This window comes from Haliaeetus albicilla, chromosome 8, assembly GCF_947461875.1.
Source record: "Haliaeetus albicilla chromosome 8, bHalAlb1.1, whole genome shotgun sequence".
NCBI classification, from domain to species: Eukaryota; Metazoa; Chordata; class Aves; order Accipitriformes; family Accipitridae; genus Haliaeetus; species Haliaeetus albicilla.
In genome coordinates this window covers 31,580,834-31,597,120 of record NC_091490.1, presented here as the reverse complement: position 1 = coordinate 31,597,120, position 16,287 = coordinate 31,580,834, and the positions used below count along the sequence as shown (strand labels likewise).

Genomic DNA, 16,287 nt, shown 5'->3' with positions numbered 1-16,287 from the left:
GAGGTACTCCTTGTAGGAGAGGAACACATTCCTGCCTGTTTTTACTAGGCTCTTGTCCTAGCCCCACTGCCCACCTTTCTAGCTTGTATCACTCTTTGCAAAGTTAGTCAATAACCGTGATGAAGATAAGAAATCAGGACCCTTGTGCAAAGGGAAGGCGGTTAATGAAGAAGGGGCTATCACAGCTTCAGAGTTTGCTGTCTGACAACAGGGACAAGCTACCACTGCTGAAAACATGCTCAAGTGCAAAGGCCTCAGCCAGTAGTTGATTGTATCCCAAAGCAGTTTCCCCTTCTGGAGTACGCTAAGCTTGAAGAGAAACACCTATGGACTGTTCTTGCTTGGGAAAGTCTGAGCACTCAAGAGCCATGAACGGAGGTTGGTTACACCAATGTGGTGGTGTGCAACTCCAGTGTTGTACTTCCCCTCTAAAGCACCTGGGTACTCAGGGGATAGCATTGCTGACATCTTTACTATGATGAATAGCAGCTGGCTTCTCTAGGGGTGTCATAGCAAGATCCCTTTTCGCCCATGACCAAAGGGGAAAAAATAACCATATTTGGATGACTGAAGTTACAGGCATCTTGGGTCTGATATGTGAGAGAACTTAACACTGTCAGTAATTACCTAGAATTCTCTAATCTTAAGCAGCCAATCAGATGAAAGAATTGTTTCATACTAGAAACTGCTAAAGGAAATCACAAACAAATGAGCCCACACAGGTAATATTTTCAATTTATTTATATAAACAACTGCATTTTAAAAACATTCTTGTCCTACAAAAATAAAGTGAAAAACAATTCACAGAATTTTAAATAAATAATCTCAAACATACACATTTATCATGAGCAACTTGAACCCAGCCAAACCCAGCAGGTTGGGTAACAGGTAAGTGACTGTTGAAATGTGGCTGCAGAGTACAAAATGCAGAGTGAACAGGATTCCTTTCTGAAGTGGCTTATAACTCAACTCAAATGACATGGTCTGAGGAATTCCTCTTTACCTACCCCAAAACAACTAGATCTGTCCAGACTTGTTTCCCTTTGACTCTAAGCCAAACACTTTTCTTTGTTAATGGCAGAAGGGTGCTCTGAAGAAGTGCGTTCCAAAGATGGATCTGAATGACAATTATATGTTTAACAAGCGTCCAAGCAGTTTTCACTTATTATCATATACAGTACAAGGTTATTGAAGTATCTCCGTTCTTCATGTTTCAAATAGAAAAAGGAAAACAAATGCCCTTCTTTAGACCGAAGCATTCATACCAAAGACCACCTCAAATCAATCACTGGCATTGATCACTACAGGAGATCTCGATTCAGCTATTCACACTAACAATTACAAACTTACACAGCATAAGGTAATTGACATCTCTAAACAAATCAAAAGAAAAAGAAGTCACAGTCAAACTATACTGCTGCCATAGCTGTTACAATGCATGACCCTCTACAAATGTTTGAGAGATTCAGATGAAATAGAAAACTCAAGTCCTTTTCCACAAGTAGTCAAGGAATTTTGGGCAGGGACACGGAATATCAGCTTGCTGCTCTATTCCAGTCTGAAGTGACTTTCTTTTTACCTATAGTTCCCCAGCTGTTTTTATGGGAAGATCATCTTCTACATTTCCTCTCTAGAAATTAAAAAAAGATACCCTTGTATGCAAAGTTTGAAGTACTGGTACAAGATCCTGTGTAACTTCTTATGTGCCCAGATGAGACTAGATATTTTAGTGCTGGATCAGGACAAATATGTCTAGGAGATTTTGTGCTAGCTAGCCAGTTTTAATTAAGCTTAAGCCACTTACTCAAAATGCCTCTGTTTATAAGTTATAAACAAAACATTATCCCTCTTCCCCACAATAAATAGGACTAAATCACAAGTATGGCTTGCATACATAGACATAAGCTACCTTCAAGTCTTGGTGCCTTGAAGTTTTGCTAGATCCATTCTGTATTTGTTTCTCTGCTGTATATGTTTACACACCTTCTCAGTTTTCACTATCCCCCAATAACATCTGTTTTGGGTACACAAAGCTATACTACAGTCACATCCTTAACTAAAGCTATACCACCCATTTGTCCTTAAAAAGACAGAGATTAAAGTTATATATTCAATTAGACCAGAGAACTACAGCTATGAAAATACCAATACTTTGGACTAAGTTAAAGACCTCCCCAAACTTGCACAATAAAACATCTGTATCAAAATACAAGCAGCCTTGTATTGCAGCCTGAGAGTCAGTCATTTCTAAGCTCAGTACCTTATCATCCTCTTACACAAATAATACTTCTGCAACATATGCTTCAAAAACAAGTAGGATCCAAGAGATATTCTATTTTCTTTAAAATAATTAAAGTGTAATGCCACATGAAAGTAGATTTACACATAAAAACAAACATATAAGTTACTATACAAAGTGCCTTATTTGCAATAAGGGAGAGGTAGTATCAACAATAAATGCAATGCATTTTCTGACTTAACATAAATAAGTGAGTGTCAAGTATATGTACTTTCTGTTAATCTTGGAGTGCTCATACTGAATTCATAATCTTTTCTGGCAGTTTTCATTACGTCAAATTTTTCTTGTACTTTTAGTTCAATGGTCTGCTTTCAAGTTTAAGAAGTTGCTGAGGCAATAACCAATTTTGTAGTGTTATGTGACCTATCAAGTGAAAAGACAAAAACCCACCAACACCCTTTGTCAAGTATTAAAACAACATTAAAAAAAGTTGGAACTTCTGTCCACTTTGGAATACATAGTTCTGTTACAGAAGATTTTAAACAAGGGATTCACCACTGTAGAGCTCCAACACAGAAAATCCCTTTCTTAAATGGAAGCCTTACTTGAGTAAGGAATCTAGGGCAACCCCCACAAAGAAGATGCTCAAGTTTTTTTTGTTTTTAAACACTTTAAGCCATAAATAGAATAAATTATATAGTTAAATAAATAGATGGATTTTTACAACTCAGCAGATCGCTCTTTCAGTAGTAGTGTGGGGTTGATATCTTCCATTGCTGTTTTTGAGGTACTAACATTAATAGTTGCCTCTGTGGGTTCTGGATTTAAGATGTGGAAAGCAGTGAAAGGACAGCCTTTCACGTTGTTGCAGATGAGCTTCTGTAAGGAGGCAGTATTGATTATTTCAAAGCCCACTTTTCCACCAAAGGTGCTAGGCTTCCAGTACTCAGGGGAGCAGATAGCATTTCCCATCAGTCCTTTCAGAGAGAACGGTGCTCCAATCTCCACCATTGTTTCACCAAAGATTGCACCTGGTCGTGGCTTTTCTACAAGAAGGCCTGGGTACAGCTCCATAGCATCAATGTCGCCATAAAGCTCTTCCAGTTCAGCTGCCATTTCTTTTTCTCCTGTAATTATTGATGAGAAAAGCCATAAGTAAAAAAATCCTATTTTCATTGCAAGACTATCTTGTTCAAGTTCAGTAATAGCACTGCAGGACTCTGTCAGCCATTTTAATAAAAAGGCCCTTGTTTGTCAGAAAGGATGAAAACTGTTACCTGTAAGTTCTTCAAATGATTTGAATGGTTTCAACATGAAGCGTTTCCTGTATTCATTCAAGGACTGGTATCTCATTTGTCTGCTTTGGTCAATTGAAGCCTTTGCTACTTTCTGTACTGCAGCAGGAAAGTTTTTCCCACCAGCGACCTATTTAAGAGATGAAAAGTAATAAGATCTCCCAATAAGAGTCATGAGGAAGTTGTAACTTTATAGTATATGATTAGTTTTGGATAGCTTTATTCTACCCACAGTTTATGTCTCTGTTGGTTCACTAGCAACTTGAGAAAGTACCTACCCTGCCAGCACTTTGCTTGGAGAAAGACTTCACCATATGGGAAAGGCCATGTTCCAGCATTATAGAGTTGTTGTAGAGGAACTGCTGGAAAGTGTACTCCTGGTCATGTATCTGGAAAGTGTCAGGCAGAAGTGGGTGCCAGTGGTAAAGAGTATTGAATTCAGCTGCAATTCTGTTCTGGTATTGAAATCGCTGGCTGAACAGCAGCTCAGGATCGAACTTGAGTTTGAAGTGGTAGCCACTCAAGTGCTGCACATAGTCCTCAATAACTATCTTGATTGTCTCTCCTATTGGTCAAAGAAACAGAAGACAATATTGGTACTGGTTCCCTGAGAAGTTTTAGGTGGTTACCCTGCTGAGAGAAAACACCATTTCTGAACTGTTAAAAAAAAAAATACTGTAGTGATCAGGATAAAAAACACTTCAACATTCTGTAATCTTTTCTAGAAAATAATTGATGTATTTGATGTGACTAAGGGGTGGAACAGTACTTAAGATCCCAAGAGTTTTTGGCTGTGGAAAAGTAGCCTGCTTCCCCCCTGCCCCAAGATATGCTTCCTTGTATGTACCACAGAACAGCACACGTGAGTATCTACATTGTGTGCAGCTATACCATATTCTTTAGGATAAAGGGAGGGGATAATGAAGAAAGTTAGTATCTGAAAGCAACTCTCAGCTTCTGAGCTGCTTAATACAATTGTCTTGGTTTACTGTTTCAGTCAGTTTGGGCAAGGTCTTTTCAAGCTTAGCATACATCACCATTTACATAAGACAAAATGAACAGACAATTAGACAGAAGTATTTAGAATTACATTTTATATAACTTCCTGAACTTTAGACTTAATCACAGCCTTTCTTTTAAAGCATACCTGAACTGACCCAACCCCAGGAGAAAAAACCCATAAAAAACCCCACAAGATCCGAGAGTCTGAAGTCATCTTGCCTCACATGCTTTCTCTCCGAGAGATGAACCTTGGCTTCCTGCCTTTTCATTGCTTTCAGTTCTGTTTCCCTTAGATGAGGGAATTAAGTATCACTTAGCTCAGTTTTCTTCAGTTCTGCCTTTAACATAGCTGGGAGGAAGCTGTATCTCAATACAATCCCAGTGACAGGTCATGAAGGCTCAAAGTGCCCTCACACACCAACTTAAGTAACAGCTTTCCCTCTTACTACACCTACTGCAGCTGCAGTAGATAATGGGTAGAAGTGTCAAGCTCACGAGAAGGTTAGAGTTGCACGTAGTAGGAGTGACACTCACCTATCAATATGAGCCTACTAGTTTGGAACAGCTGCTCATCATCCCACTCTGGATGCTCCTGTTTCAGGATGTCACAGACCCGGTTGTGTTCCCTCAGCCATATTGTAGCATACATCATCAAGCCTGGGACCAAACCGAACACCTCCTGCCCAACAGAAAACTGCAGGTGTTCAGGTACATGAGGAGGGTAGATCATATCTGCCTGAGTGTCCTTCACTGTTGGTGGATACATTTCTCCATCGATCATCTGCAAGGGGGAGGGAGAAAGAACAAAGAGTTGTAAGCTATGATGCTTACGAGTTAAGCTATATTGACTGTGTCTGACTTTAGGCTTACACTTTAGATCAACTACACCACGCACAGAGCGCTAGTTTTAGGAAGTATGTGTCATCCAATAAGAAGGCAGGAGTTTTGAGATAAGACATACCTGGTATTTTAGCTTTCCATCCTTTAGAAGTCTCAGTTTAAGTTGTCTCTCCAAAGTCTCTCCGTAAATATGGTTCAAGTCAACCTATAAAATAAAAGCATTTGGAACGTGAAGCCAACCCACATTTTTTGCTATTTTAGGATATGTCCCATTTCTATGGATGGCAACAGGAGTTCATCCCTTAGATGTTTACTTTTTAATTATATTATTATTACCTTGTAAGTATCACACACTGATATTTAAGATGAAGCCAAATTATTTCCTGGCAACTGGAGCCATCTCTGCAGGAGAGCAAGTTGTTAAATTGACTAGCAATTTAAAAGGACTCTGTTTAAAGTGTCAGCAGCTTTCTACTACGCAGACAGCTCTTTGTATATACACACAGATTTTATAGCTTTGTTTTAGACATACACATTACACTTATATTGAAGAACTTTGTCCAAAGGCTGCCTGTTTTGTAGATAAAGATACTAAATCCAAGTCTGCTTTTGAAGTTCTTTTTAAACTAAGTCTCTTCAATTAGCAGCCCACAAGATACTTTACAGTGCTGGATACAGCTCTTTGCAACTGACAGAAAGAGTCCAGAGAAGTTCTGGATACTCACTAGATCTAACATGCTTTAAGTGAAAGCAGATTCTTGGTAATAATAAAAAAAGTCAGAGATCACTGTGCAGGTGTTTTAAATAGAACCATGTGCCTTGCACAAGCAGTTCTGACCCAGGCAGAGATGCTATCAAGTGCTAGAATTTTGCCTAAGGAGAAGATACAGAAGGGGTAAGCCCATCAGTTTGTGGCAAACAGCCTTGTACAGTATGTGCACCAGTGTTTGCATACCCTGACAACCTGTAAGATACCATTCTAGCTGCTCAGTAGCGCCTAAGAACTAAGTGCTGTGTTCAAGTTAGACCTATGATCATACCCCATGGCCGAGAGCTTTGGTGAAGCCAGGTCCTTTCTTGTGGTCCGTCTTAAAGAACTGATGAGTGAAGTGTTGGGCAAAGAATGTGAACATCACATTTGTGCCTTGTGGGTCAGGAATAAATTTTTTCCTTAGCAAAAACTTCTCCACAATCAGCTTGGAATCTGGGAGCTCTTTCTTACCTGTGAGAGAAAGAAACAGCGAGATATTCAAGACAACTATGTTTATGCAATACTTAGTTTCGATCCTAACAACACAAAGGCTTAAGACTTTCAATGTATTACTAAGGATAGCAGCATACAAATAAAGGGAATGATCTGCTTTTCTATGCTCACTTTCTTGATTTTATTCGAAACTTAAATTCCCTTTTTAGCATGTAACTCAATAACAAGAACCAGAATACTTGTCTTCTCGGTCTTTACACCGTGTATTGAAAACATGGCTATTCAAGTTAACTACAGCAAAACCAGGTTATAGACAAGCAGGTCTCATGGTATTTTCTAAGAAGACAAGTAGAAATTCCTAGAAATGAGCATTATGCATCTGGTTTATTCCTTACCTTTAACACCCATCGGTGTTGGGCAGTCAAGTCCTACTGGTGGAAGGCTTCTTGTATAATAGGAAAGATTGGAATAAGCTTCCCAGCTTTTGTAACTATAATCACTATTGTAAGTTGGTGGGCTGTCAATCAAGTGTGATCTTGCTGAAAAGGAAAGAAGTATTTAATTTTTATTTTTTTTAACTGTACATTTTAGTCTCAAAAAAATAAATCACAAGGTCAGATCTTTTCCCTGTATTTTGGCAGCAGTTGCATTGACAAATTCCACATATATCAGCTACTGATGTTATTCAGTAGATGTAATCCCATTTAACAGGATTGGGTCCTGGATTATCAGCTGGATCCAACTATTAACATGAGCAATTTGGTGCAAAGGTTATGCTAGCAAAATCATGGATTCTACTAGAGATCAAAGCAAAATGCATTTCCATTTCAAAGCATGTTTCATACAAGTCCGCATCATGTGGAAATCTTAAATTTTGGCTAGAATGTTTTTACCTTAGTGCATTTTAGATTGCTAACTTTATATACGGACCAATCAAGTACAATATTCTAGAGTCCTACAAGCACCTTCTGCCAGTCAAGAGGACTAGATGAGAGAAGTCTTACTTACACATTAATACATATCTCATAATAGCATCTCGTAAGAAGGGAATATTGTTGATGATACTCCAGGCTGCTTCAAAGTGGGTGAGGATGTAGTGGACAGTATTCGGCGAAGGTTTCAATGTCAGCCTCAGCCATGTGAAAAACTCCGCTGTGAACATCAGTGGAAAGATTATTGTAATTTAGCTATTGAGAATAATCTACAATCCTGGAATTGAATTCTCAGATTTCGTTTCCATGAAAAGAGACTTAAGATACTTACGTGTTGTACAGTTTTCTCCATAATATCCTGTCCGCGTACAGTCGCATTCATACTGATCAAATCCTGTTGTCATGCATACTCCTCTGTTCTGACAGGGGTTTGAACAGCAAGGGTTGGCTAGAATGAAACCAAATGCTCCGATTAGCATCTTATACGGCTACACTGGTATTCTCATCTTGCTAAGCTAACTTTTCAAACTTCGGTAAGCAATACCCTGAAGTCTAATGCTTATCAGGAAGACAACAGAGAGTGAGCATCTATTCACGCTAGCCTTTGGTCTACAACAGGTAGTACTTATTAGCAAAAGCACAGGACTTTGTCTGCATTTCCTGACAGCAACAGACCTCCTCAGGAGGGCTGGATTATCTCACACAGGCCAAGGGAGGCCTGACATCCTTTCTACCACACATCAAGTATTCCAGAAATCACAGGAGACCATACAGAACATCAGAAAAAAAGAATAATAAAATTAATCCATTCCGCAGCTCAAAAGAACAGAAAAGAAATCCCCATCCATGGTCTGAAGCACCGTCCACCCGCGGCCGGACCCGCTCCTGCCCCCGGGAGGGGACGAGACGGGACGGGACGGGACTCACCTGCGTGGCCAGCAGCCAGGAGAGCGGCCACCAGAGCGCAGGGCAGAAGCATATCCCGGCGGGGCTGGGGCTGCGGCGGGGCTCTCGCTGCGGCTCAGGCTCTGCGGGTGCTCGGCGCCGAGAACCCAGTGCCGCTCCCAGGTAGGCGCCCGCCTATTTATTCCTGGCGCCGCGAATGAGTCACCCCCTCTCCGCCCGCCCGCCGGAAACTATCACGAAATTGGGGATTTCGCGCCGCTGCGCGCCGTCCCGCCCCGCCGCCGCTGCCCGCTCCCACCTGCCGCGGGCCGGGGCCCTCCGCCCGCCCCCGCCTGCCGTCACGCTGCGGCGGGGGGCGCTGAGGTGGCGGCGGCCGTGAGGCGGCGGCCATGCCGCCGTCGTACCGCAGCCGAGCCTCCGCCGCGGCGGGCCGCGGTTCTTCCAGCCGGGAGCGCTGGGGGGGCGGGCGCTGAGGGGAGCACCCGCCTGGGGGTGGGCTGCTGAGGACCCCCGTCCCTTTCAGTCCCCGGCTGCCTCGGCGAAGCGGAGCAGGAGGAGGCGCTTTCGCGGAGGCGGCCCCTCAGCACCCGGGCTCGCCCTATCCCTCGCGGGGCCGCCGGCGTCTCCTCAGGGCAGGGCGGCGGGGAGCCTGCCCCGGGCTCCGCGGCGCTTCCCGGCGGCTCGCCTTGTGCCGAACGACTCGGGTGCCTGGCGCCCGAAGAGGTGCCGAAATCTCCCCGCACCCCCAGTCGTCCCTTTTCCAAGTCATGTTTTAAAAATGCAGCTTGTTATCGCACCTGCCCGCGGTGGGGCTCTGCCGCCCGCGTCGCCCCGCGCCCGCGGGAGGAAACGCACGATCCTGACTGAAAAGTGCGGTGGAAACTCACCCGGCAGAAGAAATTACGCGGGCACCGGGCACCCTACCGTCGGTGTGCTGCTGGCGTTTGGGTTCCCCCTGTGTCTGACACGCCATTAGGCCCTCTTGGGAAGGGGGGGTGTAGATGGTTAATGAGGTAATTTTGATATTAAACAAGCGGTTGGAGGACTTTTTTTCTCCGTACGCGCGAAATGGGGCTCGCTGCAGAGCACCTATGTTGCAAATGAATGTGCACGGAGGGGAGAAGAAGTGAATACTGAGAGTATTTAATTTTATTTCTACATTTTTGTGTTTCTGATGAGACCAAATCCCGTTATTGGGTGTCTTATTTTGAAATGACCAGTGACTTTTTCCCAGCATTTTTGCTTTAAAATACCCCCCACCGCTCTGTATAGTCGCTTTGTAAACACATCTTTGCTCATTTCCTTCACATGCTGCACAGATTTTGCCATTTGAGGATGCTTTACCTTTTTGTCATAGGTTATTTTTTTTTAATCAGTACACGCTACTACTATTTTTAGTCTTCATTGTGCGTGGAAAATGTATTATGAAATAAGTTGGATGTAGTGCAGCTGTGTAATTCTCTAAAGCGTGGTGCCGGGGACTTGCTGCGGTCTTCCCATTGCTTGCACTTTCGCCCTTGATGTCAGCATTAAACACCAAAAAAAATCCATTGCTGTTTCAGTAAGGATATCTTTTGAGGTTCGATGCTGATTGTGTTTAAATTGCAAATCGGTGACATCACAGAAAGTGGGTTTGGCCAACTTTAAACAAAATCTTATTTTTGGCCCAGAAGAATTGTATTGTGGTCAGTGAATAATTTGTATACATCAGCAGTAGGTCATCCTAGATGTTTTTAGGGAATGTTGCATGAAAGTCTGTAATCACATGATTCTTCTGGCATAGGAAAAGGCATATATTATATATTTATAAATTTACACACATACGTGTAAAAAAACTGCTGGCCTTGGTCATCCACTTGAAGCAGAGGATGGCTGTTGGGAGCCTGTTCCTGTAGGTCACTGCAGGTTGTGGCTATGTGCAAGCCTTGTAACTGTTGCTCAGTCTTATCAAGTGTGAAAAGGGGATGTTTTGTTCTGCATTACAAGGTGTCATGAGCCAAATTGACTAATAATGGAGCACTGGCAATGTCCAGCAGAACGGGGTATAGAAAGATTATGCATGGTATGCACAATGCAGTAGATGAAGGATCTGGCTTCGTAGATTTTATGTGTCCATTTTACACTGATTTTTTTCTGCTTACAAAGCTTTTATTGATGCTGTTAGATAATAAGACTTTACCGAAAATACTAAGCAAGTAAGATGTTACATTTTAACACGGTGCATCGGAAAATGTAAATCCAGAAAATGTGTCTAGGGTGTAGAACCAGCAACATTAAGGGGAAAACTGAACTAATTTGGGGGAGCTAGAGAATTACCCCCAAAATGACAATACAAAGCTCACTATGCTGATTTGGAGGACCCTGGGGATACAGGTAGACAATATTGCTTAAAGTTTTCAATTACTATAAATAGCCAATGTGCAAAGCAAGCAACAGGGCAGAACTTCAGCCTTGGCAGAGGGCACTTCTCCCTGGGAAGCAGCACTTTTTGTAGCTGAAAAAAAGTCAGCACACTTCACCTTCCACCCTACCCTACATACGGTGCAACGTGAGCTCTCTGTAAGTGTGTTTTTGGTTGGGGAAGGTCACTTGTGAGCCTGATAGCTGCAGTATAACTGAAAGGATTCTTCAGCTTTCCAAGATGGAAAATCAGGGAGATATGATAGTGCTGTTTTTCTGAAGGCTGCCCTTCCCCACTTGTTGTTTTGGGATTGTCTATCATAAAGAACTGGTTCTATGTTGGAACGGGAATGTTTCTTAAAAGTTTGCTGTGGCAGGACTCACCACCAGGTGGAGATTTTATCCATCAACTAATAAGTGCTCTTAGTTTTTGTTTTGTTTTGTTTTATTATTTTAGCATATAAATGATCTTTGCAAAAAGTCAATATTATTTTTACTTTTGCAATAGTTATTTTAAGTACCCTTTGGTCCAGCTGAAAGCAGCCTGTGGAACAGAGTAGCTTCCTCAACCTCAACATTTTTACATTGGCTGAAATTTCTGGAGGAGGTGATTCCCTGAAAGCTGTTTGTTCCTCTTTCTACTTTAGGTTTAACTGCATGCAAAAGGTTGCGAATAGAATATATATATCAAATTCACACTTCTTTGCTAAGGTCAGGTTACTGTTTCCCTAAGGCAAGGTTTCAGGACAGTATTGGCAGAAGATACAGCAATCCATAAGGACTGACATGCTTCAGTAATGCCACTGAAGGAAGGGGGGGCGGAAAGGCAGAAGGGAAAATGTTGTCCCCCGGCACTGGTGCTACTCCATTTTTGCACTGACTCCTGAAAATCCAAGGCAAATGCTATTGTACTAATAACAATGATTTTTCTGAGATGGCATTTGTGTGGAAGGGAGATTGAGGATTTGCAAAGCCCATCGCGTGCCTTCCTTGCAAGGCATGCACAGCCTTTAAGCACAGTTTTCAAAGCAACAAAATGTTTCCAGCAAATGCATGACCCACCTCCCACCCCAATTATTTTCATTCATTTTATCTGTAGCTATGGTTCAGTGGGAAAAATTAGTAAATTCCTCAATTCTCATAGGGAATATTTGCACCCCTGAAGTGAAATTCGGCTCTGCCATTCTGGGACGTTTCTTAACAAGTGCACATGGCAATTAAGTCATAATTCGATACACAGTGGAATATAAGCTCATACAATTTTTTTTTTGCCCCAATAGTAGGTAGAACCCCACAAGACCTGTTTTTGACAACTTTTAAGGAAGCCAAAAGTGTCCAAATGCAGAAGGATTCACTGAGTATTACTGCCCTCTTTTGCTGGATGTTTGTTTCTTATTGTATGACATGATAAATGATGATGTGGAGCTTATTTTTGCTCTTACTGTTGAGATAATACTCTATTTGAGAATAAGCTCTATTCATATAATAATTTACAATCCAAGCCACATAAAGCTCTGTTTTGTAACTGAACTTTGCAAGGTTAAGCTGTCATTAGAAATTGTTAAATAAAAGACAGGAAAAAAATTGGTAATTTTAAGTAACTTGAATATAAAAAGATAAATGGATCATTTGGAATACTTTTTGTTCTTCCAAAATTTCTAATTGTAGCTATCAAAAAATGGAATTGAACAAATACTTGAACCACCAGATTATATTGCGCTGATAAAAAATAATTTAAAAAATGACTTTGTCATCAGATGCATGGGAATAACTCCCAGGGGCTTTCATTGCAAGCCGGCTGCTGTGTATGTCAGAGAAATGTGCTAAACTGAAAGGCAAGATGATTTAGAATTTATAATTTTCGGGGGGGGGGGGAAATAAAAGTAAATACAAGGTGTTTATAATATTGCCACTTTATAATCATAAATTACCTCCCCAAATTGGTTTAAAAATCAAATATTAAGAGTTTTTAATGGATTTTTGCTTGTCTGTTGTTTTCTAGCTGTCCTGCCTTTCTATATGGTCTAAGAACTTAAGGTTCTTAAAGAGCATGTGGGTTTATTCTTATTTTGCATCATATTTGGTGAAAATAACAAAATAACGTACCTTTAAGTTGTGGACCATTTAAAATTGTGTCCTTAGCAAGAGGAAGGATTTTGTTGCATATCTTAGAGTTAAAGTATCCCTGGGAAGATTGCTTTTCCAGGAAAAAAAGACACATCCTCTCACTTGTTCTGCTCACTGCTGAGTTGATTGCAGACTACGCTTTGGAGTTGAGACAAAGCAGAACACAAGTAGCTGTCTGGTTGCCAGGATGATTTTGACTTCTGCCAAGTTTCACCTGCATAGTGGGGTGTCTGGCCACTTCCAAGATAAGGTTGACTAACAGAAAGGCTCTGCCAGAGCTGTGCTGGTGTGAGTATTCTGGTGAGAGAGCATGCGACTGTAAAGGCTTCTTGTGGTCCCCAGTGAGGTGCTGATAAAGTGAGCTGATCATCTCCAGTAAGCACCCAGTATTTTTCTAAAACAGTGAGCAGATGATGCACAGTATTAAATAAAGGCATATTTCTATTCATAGTTACAAAGATCCACATGAGAGCCTTGTCAGGTTTATGTTCACCACGGGCTCAGAGGTGTAACATGCAGTCTATGTATCCATCACAGCTGCTCCAAAGAAAACGTGGTGTTTGTGACACATGGACAGAAATGTGAGTGAATATTTATAGGTACTTTATAAAACAGACTGAAAGAAAACAGATTTTTTCCGTATCCATTGTTTGCATTTGCAGGTTTCTATGGAAACTGAAAAATTGTCCAGCCAATAGATTGATAGGATCCATGCGTTACATGAAAAGAACATTGGTAAAGCAAAGACTCCTCATATCAGCTAGTTCAAAGGAGTAAATGTTATTGAAATCATTGGGGTTGCTTACACTTAAACTAGAAGTGAATTTATCCTCCAGCCTTTTTAATATGTTTCCAATGCTTTCCCTTCCTTTGTGATTGCGGGAATCTCGTCGTCATGTTTAATAGTGCAGTAATTTCCTGGCAAGCAAGCCAGTTTTATTTCTTCAGTCTGTACTTTTCTGCTCTTTTGTTGCAAAATGTGCTTAATCTGAAGTTTGCTATCACAGAAAGTTTTAATACATTGCATCTGAAGTGAAAACACACTCCAAGGCTGATGGGTACAAAGATAGGGTAACAATTCTGCATGTTCTGAAAATGTTCTTGAATATCTAAGGACCTTAGGAGGTTGTCAATGTCTTTAAGCTTCTTTTGCTGCCTTCTGCTAATCAGAAATGTGTTAATGAAAGTGCTCGGTTATGTAGTTGATTTAAACTTTTATGCAATCGCCCCGTGGTTTGTTTGGTCAGGCAGCTGGGCTGCCAGTTGTCTGTCTCTTTACTCTGTGTCCTCATGGAGCACTCCAGTCATTTGGGTCCTGGCTTCATTGGCACACCTAGGTTCTGCTGGCAACAGAAATAGTCCATTACCTGGACTTTAAACAAGGGAGATTTATTTATTTTTCCAGGAAAATCAGATTTAAAAGGTGTCTCATTTGTGGAGTTTCTAGACTACTGCAATTTTGGTATTGTTGTCTGGAAGACAAAAGAAATTTGTTCCAGTCAGAAATACATATGAATGTAGAGTATGTGAGATCTGGGAACTGGACTGCCTTGCACTCAATAAAAATACCATGGACAGTGATTGGCAAGAAATACTTGTGCATGGGCTCTGGCTCCCTACAGAGACCTGTTTCAGGGAGACAAGGAGCCTGAGGTTGAGGTGGGAGGTCAGTTAAATGGGTAACTATGGGCATTGATCATTGCTTAGGAAAATGGGAGTATACCTTATTATCCAAATCAGTTTGGGTTGGTTTTTTTTGTTTTTTTTTCCTCCTGGAATTATCCAAAAAAAAGTGTACAAAAAATAGGCAGATAGCATAAAAAGCTACGGTTGATTTAGGCAAGACCTGAGCAAGTTTGGGTCCTCCCCTTTTTTTTTTCCCTTTTCAAAGAAGCTTGCCTTTGCACTCCAGCTACTGAAGAAAGCACAGAAATCCACTGCTTGTGTTTTATTTGGAAGCCAACCAGAGTTTTGGGGGATGCTTTCCAGTATGGAAGATTGTCGTTTCTATCATTAAAATGTGCTTGGAGTAAACCCTGTTCAGGTAACTCTTTCCATGCTTCTGTTTTTATTAATGTCTCTGAGTTTAATCAGTTTAATCCTCTGACATTCTTGACAGATTCAGTTAAGAGTCAAAGGCTGGAGTGAAACTAAGGTGAAAAGAGTGACTTTATATCAAATTTAACCAGTGAGACAAGATGTGAAATGAGACACCTGTACACTTCATTGTTCTGCATCATGGCCAGGTTTCTCCCAGGTAGGCCTGTTTGCTTTGCAAATTCTTTGCCAGTTATCTGTATTATAATGTGGCTGTAGGGTATCTGCACACTTCCTAGTACATGGTAAACATCAATTTGTCACAAAACTGGAGAGAAAAAGAACACAAGAATTGCTCATTAATAACAGCTGAAATTTGAATCTCTGCCTTATCCAAAGCAAGGTTGAGGTCTTTGCTTTGAGAGGTGACTAGACATCGAATTCACATTATTTTAAATGAAAGTTAATGAACGAAGCCTCAGCAGAATGGCTTCCAGAACCATGTGTTTTGTTTTTCAGATTAAAAGTATTAGACAATATTATTCTTTTCCTCATTTGCAAACTTGGTAGTCACAAATTCAGTCCTGCCTGACTAGTTCCTGAAAAAACAAGCCCTAAATGACTTAAACTCAGCTCAAAGCACTCTAGGACGAACTTTTTCCAAGGAGTGTAGATGAATGGAATATGAAGCACAAGATTTTTATCCCATATGATAGTTTGAGTTTGAGGCAGAGGCTGACTCTGAAAATTTCATCCTAGCTACGATCTGTCCCAATTTTTAGGTGGCAAGATCTTTAATTTCTTTTTTATGGTGAATTTAAAGGAAAAGGCCATAAACATAAGCTATTAGTTTTTGGCAGCCACGGTCTGGATCGGATCTATGGAATTTTATTAAATTTCAAATAATTTTTCAGAGACCTTGTTTGGATACACTTGTCTATGGGTTTTTCTTCCTATTTGAACTGTACCTATTAGAATGAAAAATATTTTTCATTGTTACTTGAATGTAGAAAAACAAGTTTTCTTTATTGGTAATTGGCTACTGAACTTAAACTGTGAACTTCTCTGCCATTGTGATTCGGTTCTCTGGGCTTTTTTTAGCAGAGCCCCTGTTTTTTTTCTCCATGCAGCTTCAATATGTTTTGTATTTCCTATGTAGACATTTGATCACAGTTAGCTCTGAAAAATACGTCATGAGATTTTGTAACTCCCTTACGTAAAGAAGCATCAGCTGACATTTTATCTGCTTTTTGTCATCTCACAAAACGGCTGTAACTCATACTAGGGTAATTGCTTCTGTTATAC

At 40.9% G+C, this 16,287-nt stretch overlaps 1 protein-coding gene and 1 long non-coding RNA gene across 3 annotated transcripts in view; one reads left to right on the top strand and one right to left on the bottom strand.

Moving 5' to 3' along the window:
* Positions 1-719: 719 nt before the first annotated feature.
* Positions 720-8,858, bottom strand: PTGS2 (prostaglandin-endoperoxide synthase 2). Of its 2 annotated transcripts, none has more exons than XM_069789563.1 (10): positions 8,440-8,858; positions 7,844-7,960; positions 7,589-7,732; positions 6,976-7,119; positions 6,417-6,598; positions 5,498-5,581; positions 5,071-5,215; positions 3,813-4,099; positions 3,517-3,664; positions 720-3,366 (listed from the first exon to the last, which is right to left on the bottom strand). In XM_069789563.1, the coding sequence occupies exons 1-10, from the start codon at positions 8,489-8,491 to the stop codon at positions 2,960-2,962; spliced, it is 1,710 nt and encodes a 569-aa protein (XP_069645664.1). In that variant the 5' UTR covers positions 8,492-8,858; the 3' UTR covers positions 720-2,959. The 2 variants fall into 2 exon arrangements, with proteins under 2 accessions (XP_069645664.1, XP_069645663.1); XM_069789562.1 differs by having other exon boundaries at positions 5,071-5,317; positions 8,440-8,856.
* LOC138686447 (uncharacterized) overlaps positions 8,485-16,287 on the top strand; it is a 20,565-nt gene continuing 12,762 nt past the window's right edge. Inside the window, exons 1-2 of the long non-coding RNA XR_011325830.1 lie at positions 8,485-8,580; positions 15,065-15,202. This is a non-coding gene — a long non-coding RNA (uncharacterized lncRNA). The remainder of the gene's footprint in view (positions 8,581-15,064; positions 15,203-16,287) is intronic.